Genomic DNA, 14,715 nt, shown 5'->3' with positions numbered 1-14,715 from the left:
AAACATGAATGGTTCAAGTTTGACAGAATTCAATTCGTCCATTGGTTTAATCAAATTTGGGTGACTTAATGATGACCAAATTGGCTGAAATTTTGCAGAGATAATCTATACGTTAATACCTAATAACTAGACGGTGGAGATGTGAATATTCAGAGATGTGAATATTCAAAAGAAAAGTGAGTCTAAAATAGAAATTCGTACCGTAAGAACAAATAAGAACCTCTTTAGCCAAGTAATTATCATGTTGTTATCAATAGTTCGAGTATCGAACACACTTAGTGATTTCAATAAGACACTCGACTATTTTAGAGGGAGTCTCTCTAATGAGGAGCTTGAAATTAAACTTAATAAGAACTTTCCAAAACAAAGATTAATCAGCTATAAACACACACACACACACACAATATGACAAATCTTCTTTTTTTTATCCAATGACGTTAAATTTTATTGATCATAACTTGAGAGTAAGTATAACAACATGAACATAATCCGTCCGCAGGGGCTTTCCTGCGAAACTACCTAGTAGACACTAAGCAATCTCTATGCTGAAGACCATGGGGTGAAGTGCTATGATCAATCTTTCGTGATAGAAAACGGGACAAGTAACCAGCCATCAAGAACACAAGGAGGAAGGGACAAAGCCTCAATCTATCATTATTTGACTACCTATGGGACCACCCTACGTAGAAGGGGCTACCCTAGAGTATCAAAACACCTAATTAAAAGACCGAGCCCAATAACTAAGAAAATGTTCTAGACCCGCAAGCAGTTCTAGTCTAATTACTAATTAAAACAATAATTAAAAAACTGAAAAAAAAATACATTAGGACCCATCAAGGAGACCCTAGCCCAAGTTCCACTGAAAATATATGACAAATCTTAATACTAACAAGGCATTCATGGATTATTTCATTGCTCAGAGACTTCATCATCGTTTGTATTTCAGACACTTAGCTGGTATTCGAGACTTAGCTGGTGAATTGGAAACTTACCAATTAGTTGGTCTTCTCAACATAACAACGTTCAAATCATCTCGATTTGATTCCAAGAAATAGGTATCATCAACAACTTGGTACATGCAAATTAATGTTCTTGTTCCATATCAAAGTACTTGCCCTCGAACAGAGAAGTGTATGATTTCAAATTTTGGACTTGGTCTTCTCCATGATTGAAGTACGTCTGTGATATTGATAACAACATGACTTGGTCAAGCAGACCTTTATGGATATGGCAACCACTATGAGCTAGACTTCCACAATTATGTGCTGCGTGCGGGTCATACCAAGGTCCACAATGACATGTATTTGATTTGAGATATTTCATCTCAATACCAACTGACCACACGACAACCTAGCTTTCTATTTTACTCTTGCTACTGTCAGCTTCATTAGCTGTTCTTCTGTCTCAAAGTTTAGCTTTGCAATTGATGGCTTATCTATTTTTTCTGTGTCTCCATGCATGTCACCAGTGGCGTAGCCAGAAATGTTACTTAGAAGGGTCAAAATTTATTACCTAATAAATCAAATTCATTTTCAATCACTCTCTAGCTAGCACGATAATCTTCTTAAATAAACTTTGAAATTTCGTGCACGATAAATATTGAGAAAAATGTGTTGCATTTTCTTTTTTTAGAGATAGTGTCAATGTATGGTAAACATTAATGTGTTGCTTCTATTTAGCTTATTTGTAATGGAAAAAAAAATCGTAAATGGAATTCAAAGCATTAAAGTACACATTAGTAAGGTAAAAAACCATTCACACGATTTGTATTAATTAGACTAAGTATTTTAATAGTATAAATTTTTAGTTCATTCTATTGGTGTTGAAGAATATTTAAGATTAATTAAAGATTTCTCAAAAAGAAATGTCAATTTATTTTTGTTCATTAAGGCTAATTAAGCTTTTTCAAAAGTTGAGAGGGTTCAATTGAACCCTTTGACCCCTAGCTAGCTACGCCACTGGTTGAAAGGGCTAAGATGATGAGGGTGGTTAACTTGGAAAATGGTAGTGCTGTTGGAATTTGACTCTGTAACACAAGGAAGTCGGGGAGGAAAAAGAGCAAGAAAGTCTGCTTGCAAATCTCATCTGAACTTTTTATGCATGGCCACGTTCACCGCCGATTGGTTTCACACGGTGGATCGAGGTGGTCTGTGATCGATCGAGTTAGAAGTTACAACGCGTGCGTGCTTCCGTGTTTACAATCTGTAACGCGTTGCTCCTTTAATATGGGACTCGTATATGATTTTCAGGGAAATGAATGAATGAGTGACAGCCAATTTGATTTGAGGGGTGGGGGGAAGAGGCAAAAAAGCAGCATTTGTTTAGACATGGCAAGTATGACATGTAAGTGCTTTTTCTCTGAAAACAAACAGTGTGTTGGTTCAACTGCCTAGCTCCCTGAGGAAGAAGACGGTGATACACTAAGTGTGGACAAAAGGAGTGGTACGGTGGCCGTAAAAATACACCGTCATTGTACACTTCATTACAATTTAGACGATTAAAATAAGAGTCGCGGTAAGTTAACAATTTAGTCTATTAGGAAAGTTATATTATACAGGTCTGCATAGCATGCTTGCTGCTCTCAAAGCAAATTTTTCAAAACATGCCACTTTACCGTACCATTCTATGGAAAGCACGTGCAATTATTTCTATTAGTGTATGTATGTCATGCCAACGATGCACAACAAGCAAACTCAGTTTATTAAACATCACCGGAATATAATTGAATGCATAATTACAACAATTCGTGTAATTACAATTGGGATAGTAGAGACTAATATGGCTTCTCAACTCAGGGAAGATCAAGGATTTTCTAAAATAGTTACGGGTTACCCAAAAGTGGTCGAAACCCTATTTTAAGTTTAGTAGGTGGTTTTCAAAGCATATTAAATTTGGTTCAAAGTTGAAGAGAGCTATATTCAAAGGTTGTTCAAAGGGAGGCATGAGGATTAGAATGTTCAAGATTTCAACAATCCCATATATTCGAGAGCATATATGCCTCATGCTTGCTCTTATAATTCAAAGTGGAAGACCAATTGGGAATTTTCTAAGTCCCATTCCACTGCAAGTAAGAACTAGCTAAAAGAATGTGGAGTTGGTATTATTATGAAACCGTGACCTCGTTGTTGGAAATCAAACAGTTTCACAAGTTTGCTTGGTTGGCTATATCACAATATTATGCCACGGATACTATTATAGTTTGTAGGTCGTCCATCAGTATTTGTTGCCTTGCATGAGAAGTATGATTGATGCCAATTGCATAGGACTAAAATAGGGTTCTGAATATATTCAAACCAGAGACTAAGGATCGATATATCTACTAACTGCTACCATATTCTAACAATAAACATAATCAAAGACATCATCGATCTGGTGGGTGCATAATACTTTCTTAAGTGTGTACATATATACACCAGAGAAACTTGTGAGAATTTTCTTTCACTAAATTAGTTACACATTAAGACTTTCAATTAGGGTTCATAGTGACTTGCAATCCTATTCGATCATAATCGATCTGCTTGCTTTTGAAGTGACAAGAAGGATTAAGTTAATCGAAGTGACTTGAAGGATGCGTGTCAACCTGAATCAGTGTGAATCTGAACAAGGTTGTTATATATCTTAGACGACATGAACAGCTCCAATTTAAATGTCGTCCCAATATCTAGCTAAGAGCCCACAGAATCCCCCAACTTGGCAAGATATGCGGATTGTTGATACACACATCTTGGCAATAATAGTTCATTATAATTCTAGTAAGAACAAACTTCGGAAATCCTCTTCTCTTTACGCATGTTTGTTTCTCTGTCTCTCCCAACAAAATATGAATCATTTCTCGATTTATGCGTGACATTCTTGCGCAGGGGCGTGCTTATCACATTGTTCTTGATTATACATATATATGACCAAGGTTATGCCAAGACTAGCTAGCTAATTCACGTGTACGCCCTAAGTAACAAGAGCCTGGATCCTCGATCGATCAGTTAGACCCAAATTGTTTGTGAATGCCAAACTGGCTTGGAATCATATATACTTACTCGTGAGCCATGAGGTTGATACTACCTACTGTGGACTTTGCAAGTTTGGAGTCTTTAATAATCTTGATGATATATACCAGATCAACGACTGTGAATATAACTCATTCTGAATCAATCATAAGATATATACAATATTGGCTCGTGGGGGGTCATAAGAATATCGAAAAGGATATAAATACTAAGATCGATCATCATGTTAAATATGGCTCTCGTGAGGTTGGATCTTCAACCTTATATTGTTAGTCCTACATTCTTTGAATTAATGGTGCAACCAATACGACTATATACTATACAAGTACATAGAGATCTAAGAAATATATATGTCAAGCATGGACAGCCACCGCAATTGAAGACCAGAATCCGGCGAGATTATACACATGCATTATGATTTTTCTCAGTTTGAAAAGTAATCTATCTAAGCTAGCTGCATGCTTCACTTTCATGGTCTGCTAGCTTAGCTGATTTGCTCGACATGCTCTATCTTATACTCACGGGGACACATATATTATACACTTTCAATTAGTATATTTCCCTGAAAACACCCAAAAGATCTGAATTCTGAAGTATCTCACTCTGTAAATGTTATAGAAAGAATATGGTAGATAAGAGAATCCAAATTATGATTCAGTATTCATAAATAAATGGAAACCTAGCTAGCTCTAAAACAGATGTTTGGACAAGTAATCGACTTCATGGCTTCCCAGGTTCCCATGTTTTTTCTATCTCCTAGCTACCAAATTGATTAAATACTGAGTTGTGAATAATAACTTATTAGATTGGGTGGGAAGAAACGAATGAAAATATTGTAAAGAAGCAGATCATGTTCCGCAAGAGTCCAAGACTCCTATATAAAATATATCTATGAATTATACTCCTTCATAGTTATAAACTTTCTTCCTCATCATAGTGATCATACAAATTAAGGCGCGCTGTCTCCCTCCTGGCCTCCTTGCATACTATATATAATAAGGTCTGTTGTAGCAAATAATCAAAAACTAAATCAAGATCGATAACATGAAACACCACTATGAAGGCACCCTTAACTTCTCCAGATTCTTCTTCTTCCTACTGATCATGCTCTCATCGTCGGCTATGGAACTAGTCGGAGGCTCGAGGCCTCTTCTGCATAACAAGAATCTTATCATCTCGTCTTCCAAAACGAGCAGCAACAGCAGGAGCAAGTTTAAGATTGTTGAAGCATATTCTGGTCCTAGTAGAAGAGGGGTAGGTCATGCCGGCGATAATCTTTATCCGACTACCGCTACTACTCCAGTGATCAAGAGGAAGATGGTGACCATGGCTGAAGCATTTTCTGGTCCTAGTAAAGGAGGCAGTGGACACTAGTAAACAGTTCATCATGGCCATGCATATATGCATGGTATATTGTGTCCAGATCAGGAGATAAATTACTACATTCTTTTGTCCAACCAAATTAACTTTCTTTCTAGTTTCTACGTTTACATTATCATTATCAGTGTTCTTTGAGTTACCATTTCATATCAATCAATTCATTGTCTTGCTAGCTGGGAATTGGGAAACATTGATCTTCCAGTTGTTTCCCCAAAACAAAGTTAGTGTGGTTATAAACTTGCTCAACACTTTGGAGCTCAATATCGTCTGACGTCGAAGGTTATCTATCATTTTGTTGACGATGAAGAATATATTGGAAGGAATTCATTGAACTCGTTATGCTAATTTTCCCATCAGTTAGCTCAAACTGGAAGAAATTCTACACGTTAATTAGCAGGGTTTCAAGCATTTGGGCTGGGTTTGAAATATCGAATGGGTCAGGTTAGTTGTCAAAAACTCAAAATTATAAAGATGTAAACAGGCTGCTGCATTCATTTTGGGCTTTGGAAGAGCTGCTCGAATCGGGCTTGTTGCTTTTATTGTTTGAAAATATTTATACGTATTGACGATTATTTGATTTAGTAGCATAAATCCGTGGGATAAACTTAAATTTAATTTTAATTTTTGAGAACAATCACCAATACATACATCAGCATAAAAAAATTAAAAAAATCCATTTGAGAAATTGAAAGAAAATGGCATCTAATAAATATAAGAAGACTCTAAATATAAATATAAATATAAATATCCGATTGACCAGGGATTGAAAGTTAGGTGGTGACAAAAACGTCGATCTCATGGGTGATGAACAAAATATTGCCTGGAATCTTTGATGCAAAAAAACAAATTGGAAAATAGAGAGAGATAGCTTTAAAACGAAGAAGAAGAAGATGAAGACGGAGGAGGAGGAGAACGTGGGTGAGTGCCAACCACTACGACATTGTTTAATCCATCTCTTCCCTTTATTTTGTTGTTTCCTCTGCCTTTTCGAGACGAGCAGGAGACCTTTTATTGGACAAAACCCCCCAATAATACAAAAACAAAGTTTGGCTATCGCTAATGCAATGGTTCATCCGGCTTTTTCCCCGACTTGGCTTGAATCATTTGTTTCATTCATTCTACCCATTGCTACTTATTTATGGCCTCTGATTTTATAACTTTTGTTCAATCAGATGGACAACCTCCGTAGCTGGGGGTTACAATTTCAATCAAACAAATCTAAAAGAAGAAGATAGGATAAAAATTTATTATAAAACACCGTTTATAGATTGAAAATAAGGATATAGACAACATAACAACTTCATTCGAAAAATCTATAATATGGCCGAAGAACTTGTTAGAGTGTTAGAGTAAGAATCCCCTCAAGCAAATCTGTCACACAAGAGCGCATTGCTATAAACCAGACTATGCGCTAAGGACATAATTGTCACGTCACTCTTTACCCGTCCATTCAAAATACCGTGTCATTGTTAGGAGCAAAACAAAACGAATCCTAACCAATCATGTACAGTGGTTACGTTTCGTATAACGGTTGAATGATAAATAATTGTGTATGATCATTCACGTCACAAATGCCACTCATGACGTTAATAACACGAAATCTGAATGCAACATGCAAGTAGTATAAAACCCAAAGAACTCTCCCGTTTACATTTTGTTTCCATCTGTATCTTCGATCAATTTTTATTTTATTTTTTAAATAAATTATTTGAACATTAGATATCCATTTCTGAAAAGGTATTGCTATTAACACACCAATTTCATCTATTTTTCTATCCATATATTTTTATTTTATTTACAAATTTGCAACTTGAATTTGATTGATGATTGATTCTTATCATATAACAGGTGTGTTAATAGCAAAAATAAATGTGTTAATAGCACCACTTTTTCTGAAATATCAAATTAACCGACAGAATTTTTTCTTTTTTTCTTTTTCATGAAAATCAAAGGCAAGAAAACAAATGTAATTTTGTAGCGATGAGTGCAGAAGAACCAATATAGAGAAAGAGACAAGACAAAATAAACAAATGAGGGAAGGTAAGAAAAGAAAGCAACGCCGAGTTAAGTGCAGAAGGTATTCGTCAAAAAATTGAGACACAAACCAAAGCGCATTCATTTCCTCCTATTGTCGTCTTCGATAACTCCCCAAAATAACCAGGTCCCCCTAATCCCCTTCTCCTTTATCAAACCCTCCCAACCTCCCCCACCTCCCTCGTTATTACCTCTTCTCTCCCACATCCCATATAACCATCACCTCTCCCACTCCCTTCTCAGATTCCCTCTCTTTGATGAAGCGTGGGTTTGCTTCCATGGCCGAGGAGGACGATTACAAGATGAAGAAGCTAAAGGTCGAGGAAGACGAGATCGAACCAGAGAAAGAAGAAGAGGGTGTGATCGTTGAAGGACCAGGGTTTACGAGTCTGGATGATAATCTGATATTCGAGGTGTTTAAGCACGTTGATGCCAGAACACTAGGGATGGTGTCGTGTGTGAGCAAACAGTGGCACAAGACGGCCCAGGACGAGCGGCTCTGGGAGCTCATGTGTACTCGTCACTGGGTTAACATCGGCTGCGGTAATCAGCAGCTGAGATCTGTCGTTCTTGCCCTCGGTGGCTTCCGAAGGCTCCACTCGCTCTACATCTGGCCTTTCACTAAGCCTCAGTCCTCTCCTTCATCGTCTTCCTCTGCTTCTGCTTCTTCTGCTCCTTCGTCACCCTGGGCGGCGGCTCCGCTGAAGCCGATGATGGCCGCGAAGCCGCACGCTAGGTGGGGGAAGGATGAGGTGAATCTCTCGCTGTCGCTCTTGTCGATTCGGTTTTACGAGAAGATGAATTACAGCAACCGGAGCCAAGGAAGATGATGATGATTTTAAAAGCTCAAGATTCAGATATTATTCATATAAATTTCGTAATTTCCGTTGGATTTTCCGTTTTAGTTTGTTGAATTTTTTTTCTGGGTTTTTGGTACTTGGATCTGTACTGTAATGCTTGGTTTACTTTGCTAAGCTTGTCCTGTATATTATGAGATGGAATTTGCTGATTTTAATGTACTATAATTTCCACAAATTCGAACTGGGTTTTGTTCTGTTTTACTAGTATGTTTATGATTGAAATTGGAACGGGAAGAACAAGAACAACAAGGAGAAGAGGACCGCATCTGAAGGTTTTGGTTGTGATTGGCGGTAGTGAGGATTCGTTTGAGAGAATAAGAACAAAGAGAAGCCAAGTGTGTGCAGATGGTAATTTAAATGTCTGCTTCTGCCACAAGTATGTGTGGCTTTTAGCGACCAAGCTTAAGTATATAATCGCAAAGAGACATGGAATGGATCCAAAGAAAAGAGTTTCATGGAGAAGAGCAAATTGTCGTATTGCTAGTCTCATATTCAGCATATTCTTGGAGGAGAAGAAAATGGATAGGCACAGCTACGAAACAGGCCTGCCTGCCCTGCCAGCTTAGCGTTTGGCTTTGCTCGACTCTTATATATTTCTCGTTGTGTAATTGAAGGTTGTTCTGGGCTGTGCCAAATTTTTATGTCGCATGCGGACTTCTAGTTGCAGGCTTAGGCTTGGATGGTGTTTTTTCCACTTTTCCAATTTGTTTCATGTAATTGGTTTTTTCCAATGGAATTAGATACCATTGACATTGATCTTTGTTTATGATTGCCTTATAAAGTAGGGGATTATATAGTTTACTGTGAAACATACCTCATGACTAATATATATAATTGTCTCAAGAGTAAGAGTTTTGATATTACAGAGCATTAGAATTTTAAAACATTTAGGATTCAGTTTTATTTATTATTATTATTTTTATTTTTTGGATTCGGATCCTATGTCTTGGGGTCACTAAACTTGGGGACGATAATTAACTAACTTGAATGATAGTGGAATTGATAGGAACTCATTCCCAATGAATCATGAGCTTCCGTCAACTGAGAATAAAAATGATGTGCACTTCACACCACAGCTAAGAGCAAGTCTATTTCATTTTCATGTGGGAGTTGGAATTTGAAAAGACAAGCATGTGTGGCTAATTTGTGTAATCTGTTAATAAAACCACCCGATCATCAACTGTAGGTCGAATTAATTTCAGTTTACCCATCAACTTTAGGTCGATCATAATGTTAATTATTCTTTTTTCAATTTCATTAAAAACACCCCTTAACTCTCAATTTTCATCAGCCGTGCCTAAATCTCCGTTCTCCATCTAATTCCTCTGTCAAGTGATAACGTGACATTGTCGAATTAATTTCAGTTTACCCCATCAACTTTAGGTCGATCATAATGTTAATCATTCTTTTTTCAATTTCATTAAAAACACCCCTCAACTCCCAATTTTCATCAGCCGTACCCAAATCTCCGTTCTCCATCTAATTCCTCTGTCATCTCCGTTCTCCATCTAATTCCTCTGTCAAGTGATAACGTGGCATTAAGAAGTCAAATTATGAAAATAACTTTTATGACTATTTTCCCCCATATCGATTCATCTTTGTTCCCATCACAACCTTAGTGATTTTGGTGAGATTGAATGCAATTTGTCTATTTTGCCTTTTTTTTTGTGGGCCTAGCAACTTCAAATTTGGTTTTTTTTCTTAATGCCATGTCATCACATGACGGGAGAATTGGATAGAAAACGGATGTTTAGACACGACTGATGAAAATTAGAATTCGAGGGGTGTTTTTGATGAAATTGAAAGAAAATGGACTAACATGATGATCGACCTAAAGTTGAAGTTGACGGGGGTAAACTGAAATTAGTCCATAAAAAAACATATTGGTCTTGTCTGCATGGGAAGATTAGGGCCGACCCTTAGGTTCGAGGCAAACCAAGTAACCAGAATCGAACTTGCAGAACTAAGCAAAGACATGGGTACTGCAGCTTCATACAAATCTACATTGAGGTTTGGATGTACATTGGCGACGACGATCGCGAGCAGAACAGTGAACCACACGCGGCAGAGAAGATGTATGAGCTCATACGTCTAGCTTGGTCCAACAGCAGAAATCAAATTGATCACTTAAGTAGTAGTTAAGTCTACCTGCTGTGCCGTCCAGTCCATGCTTTGGAATTTAGGTCTTTCAAAGTTGTAACAACGTTTCGCATTTGGTCATCTTATATATCAGGGTTGGCAACACATGTTCCTAATTCCTATGGAATTTTTCATATTGGACCACCATTTTTCCAGACTTCACTCATCACTTGCTTAGACTGCTCGTTAATTTGAAATTTGAACCATGTGTCCTCGATTGTTTGCAAAGCAAGGCTCTTGAAGACTTGCCACCAACTCAATTATGAAATCAAAATTCTTAAACAAAATACTAACAACAAGGATATCGAGTGGTTTCTTTCTTAACATAACTGATGGGAATAGACGTAATACTCAATTAGTAATCTTAATTAACAAACCACTAAGGCAGAAAGTGATTTTTGAGTCCATCACTTGCGTCTTCATCAGATGGCCCTTCTTGCTTTCTTCATCTTCAACGATCGAGCAAGCCATGCAATTAGTTGCCTCCAAGATTTTCCAGGCCGGTGAGTCAAAGAATGAAAGTCCCCCATTCCCACCTTTCTAATTGCACACACTACTATAGTACTATACGTACTATCAATCCTCTTCCTATATATAGAACACAGATTTACTCATTTACATGCACCATCGATATCTCACTCAAATATATCAAAGTTGTAGCTGGTTACGTACTCAGTCTAGTAGTTTTAGTTTCTGATCAAAGCATTCACCATATTACAATATAGTTCTTGATTAATTATGGCCAAGAGTTTCAAGCCTCTTTGCTCCTTGTTTGTTCTGGTTCTTGTAATATGCTCTGATAGGGGAACAGAATCTCGTCCTCTGAAATTGAGCAATTCATGGAGCTCCTCATCCTCTATTAAGAGTAGTAGCTTGTTTGATACTGACGAGTTGTACATTCAAGCAATGAAGAGTGCTAGTGGAGGTCCGAGTCGAGGCGGAGTAGGTCACAGCTACACCACTTCTCAAACTCTCGGGGGGATTAAAAATGGAGGTCCAAGCTCAGGTGGAAAAGGTCATGCCTTCACCACTACTCAAACTCTTGGAGGGATCAAAAATGGAGGTCCAAGCTCATAAGGAAATTAATTAAGGTTCACGTCTTCATCAATTCTCACACTGCTCTAGGACTCGGAGAGACCAAAAAGAGGTTTTGACATTACTACGTTATGTAACTATATATGTGTATCAGCGTATCGCGGTTTGTTTGATCACCAAAACTGAAATATGGTATTGAAATTTGCCAACTAAAATGGTCCTGCCTTGTTTATCATTAACACAATAGTTCATACGACAACCAACCTACTTGCATGATGAGTACTGCTACAAGAAGATGAAGAAAAATCTCAAAGATTGGGGACCAAAATATCGACCATCCATTTTGCCGGGATATGCCGTATAGGGGCAACATGTTTGATCCAACTCCAACCCAACGATCCCTCTTGTCAGTTTTCCATCTTCAATTGGGGTTTTGGGGACCATAGATTTCATATAATGGTAGACCACTCCAATCCCAAAGGATAGGGATCGACCACTATACTCCAACCTCACGCTGTTCACTTACCCTACTCCAAACCAAACCCTCAATCAGTGCAGCAATGGAAGTTGCTGACGATGATGATCATATTCATAGCACATAATTCACTTTAATGAAGGTAGTTGATGATCACTTAAACCATAACACTTTTATTTGTCGTCAATCTGTTATCATACATTATCTGGATTCACATAATCATATGATGGTTTTGCCCCGATTAGGAGAAGACAAGACATGTTCTTATGCTACAGACATCATTATAATATGAAAAAGATGTAGAATAGGCTAATTAAGTCTGTCCTTTTTCCAAACCAAGATTATTAGGGTCTTTGAAACTGTTCTTTTCTTCTTGAGCTAAATCTAAATGACAGAATGATGACGACGACGACTCTATCTTAATAATGCCACCACTAACCTTTAGTATCTTGTTTTCGGAACAATTCTCATTGTGGTTGCTGTTACTGTTGTTGTTGTTGTTGTTGTTCATGAGCATAGCTGTAGTAGTATTGGGAGCTTCATGAATGGCATCATGAATATAAGGTGAAGGTGAAACTGAAGGCAGCTTTGAGAGAAGAGCTCCAAGGCTGCATGAAATGGAGGGTAGTAGAGGCGGTGGAAATGGAGTCGACCAATTAGGATCAGGTACTGAAATGGATGATGATCCTCGGAGTCCTAGTCCTATTCCATTTTGTGGTGTGTTCCAGCCCAAGTTAATGGACTTGATCATTTGATCATCCCGGGGTGTGTGGTTGAACAGTCTCTTAACCCCAGCACCAATACTAGTAGCAGTTGTAGTAGTAGCGCTTTCATTCATAATCATATTCTGCGCATTACTTGGTTTGAGGATGTAGGGATGCTGGATAGGTAGGTAAGGCCTTTGCATGGCGAACACACCTGGTATGCTTTGCAGGTAGCTAAATTTCCTCTGTATGCTGATCACCAGATTGAGATCTTCAGCTATCTGTCATAGTAATTCATTGATCAGATTAATGAGACTTCTGTGGAAGTTTTTCGGAAAGCAGATATAAGCAATTGAGAGATCGAGTGACAGATCAAGACCTTAGCAAAGGAGCCAAGCTGAATTATGCCTTCTCTAACAGAAATGATGCCAATAGTCTGAATGCCTGAATTGAATTGAAACTCCCATGCCTTTGGTTGCTGTATGTGAGAATAGGTAACCAGAGAAAATAAGGACTATGAAAGACTGGCTTCGGAATGTGACGGTATTCAACAAGGCCTTACTTACAGGTTCAGTGGAGACATTCCAAGAGGAAATGAAGTTGGGATTGTCAACTTGATTTGGTGCATCTTTGAACACCCATTTGTGACTATTGTCTAATGCTACTTTCCCCAGTAAACTGCACCAAAAGTAACTCAGCTGATTATAACTCTCTTATTGCAACAAAAATTATAGATGACAAATATCAATTCTCACCCTTCACCAAAATTATAAACCTCATGGGACATTTTGAAGAAGATATCAGCTCCAAACCTCCCCTTTAAGTAGCCACTTCCTGCTTGCTCACATTCATAGAAATCACAGAACCCATCCTCCCAAACAAGCATCCTAAAAGAAACCAAAAGTGTTCATATTCGTTTCCTAACGAAAACAAAGGAAGTAAAAACAGAGTTTTTAAGTCCAATTATGTGTTAACTAATTAGCTTTACCAGTTCCTTTTGTTTCCTTTGGAGCGATCAAGAACACTACCTCCATAATCCCACCTGCAAAACAGCTTAAGCAATGTGACCTCACTGACATTAACATTGCAAAAATCCAAACATAACCTTCTGTAGCGAAATTTTCCTACTTGGGAGGAGGATAGTTCCGGGGCAAGATTCTCCAGAACACGGCGTAAACCCACTTTGAAGAATTGGAAGAAGAAGAAGAATCTGATGAACATAAGCTTCTCAGTGTGTGCTGTAACATACAGTTGAGCATGGGAAGCCCGCTTTCCATTTTTCTCACACACTCACAAGTTGGTCACACAAAGAAAGAGAGTTCTGTTGATACTTGTTGGTTTCCATCACAAATTTAATGCAAAAAAGAGCAAACTTGGACCTCAGTTTCCAAGCCTCCAACAAAACCAACTGGCTGGACAGTGGCCCTGTGACTGTGAAGTTGCTTCAACGTGGGACCTGAATACTTACGATTCAGAAACAAGGTTTAAAGGAAGCACTTGAATTATACTCGACAAAATTTAACAATCTAACTATAACAACCCAAAGTAGTGGTGCTAAGCTTGTAATTAAACGTCTCAGGTAACATTATTTGCTTAAGCTTTTTTCTAAGTATGTAATGCCTGAAGAGTCTCTTGGAAGCATTTCGACGAACACATATAACTCTACACAAATTATCGCAAACTTTGCATATCTTCCCACAAATTCTACAATGAATAAGCTCAGCTGTCTATAAATCCTGGTATGAATCTGCTTATGAGAATTGCATAGTATCATTGTGTTTAGTGACTTTGTCCTGAAAATGGATCGTACTTTGTCATCAATAGCTAACATCACGGCGTTGCTGGGTTTGTCTAGTTTATGCGGTGGTCCTCAAATCCTGACTGGTTTCCATTTCCATGGATCACTATAAATTGCACCAAAATTTGTCCTCACCACAATGGCCCCCCATTTTGCACGTACGCTTAACGCTTCACCTCCATCGTCAATCAACTCCCAAACAAAGAACCGTTTAGTACAAAAACTTCATTTCTACCAAGTGATAATTTGATTTAATTACGGACAAAGTCAAAATCAATTTCATTTT

General features: G+C 37.9%; 2 protein-coding genes across 2 annotated transcripts; one reads left to right on the top strand and one right to left on the bottom strand.

The window, feature by feature from the left end:
• Positions 1-7,478: 7,478 nt before the first annotated feature.
• LOC101294326 (F-box protein GID2-like) lies at positions 7,479-8,561 on the top strand. The gene has a single exon (XM_004291024.1). The coding sequence runs from the start codon at positions 7,676-7,678 to the stop codon at positions 8,246-8,248; it is 573 nt and encodes a 190-aa protein (XP_004291072.1). The 5' UTR covers positions 7,479-7,675; the 3' UTR covers positions 8,249-8,561.
• A 3,679-nt stretch (positions 8,562-12,240) lies between these two features.
• LOC101311158 lies at positions 12,241-13,908 on the bottom strand. The gene is made up of 6 exons (XM_004292757.1): positions 13,760-13,908; positions 13,620-13,673; positions 13,387-13,518; positions 13,198-13,309; positions 13,011-13,109; positions 12,241-12,912 (listed from the first exon to the last, which is right to left on the bottom strand). The coding sequence occupies exons 1-6, from the start codon at positions 13,906-13,908 to the stop codon at positions 12,241-12,243; spliced, it is 1,218 nt and encodes a 405-aa protein (XP_004292805.1).
• Between the last annotated feature and the right edge of the window lie 807 nt (positions 13,909-14,715).

Source organism: Fragaria vesca, linkage group LG2 (assembly GCF_000184155.1).
Source record: "Fragaria vesca subsp. vesca linkage group LG2, FraVesHawaii_1.0, whole genome shotgun sequence".
Lineage (NCBI taxonomy): Eukaryota > Viridiplantae > Streptophyta > Magnoliopsida > Rosales > Rosaceae > Fragaria > Fragaria vesca.
Note: the sequence above shows the minus strand (reverse complement) of the source record. Positions and strands in the feature narration are given on the sequence as shown.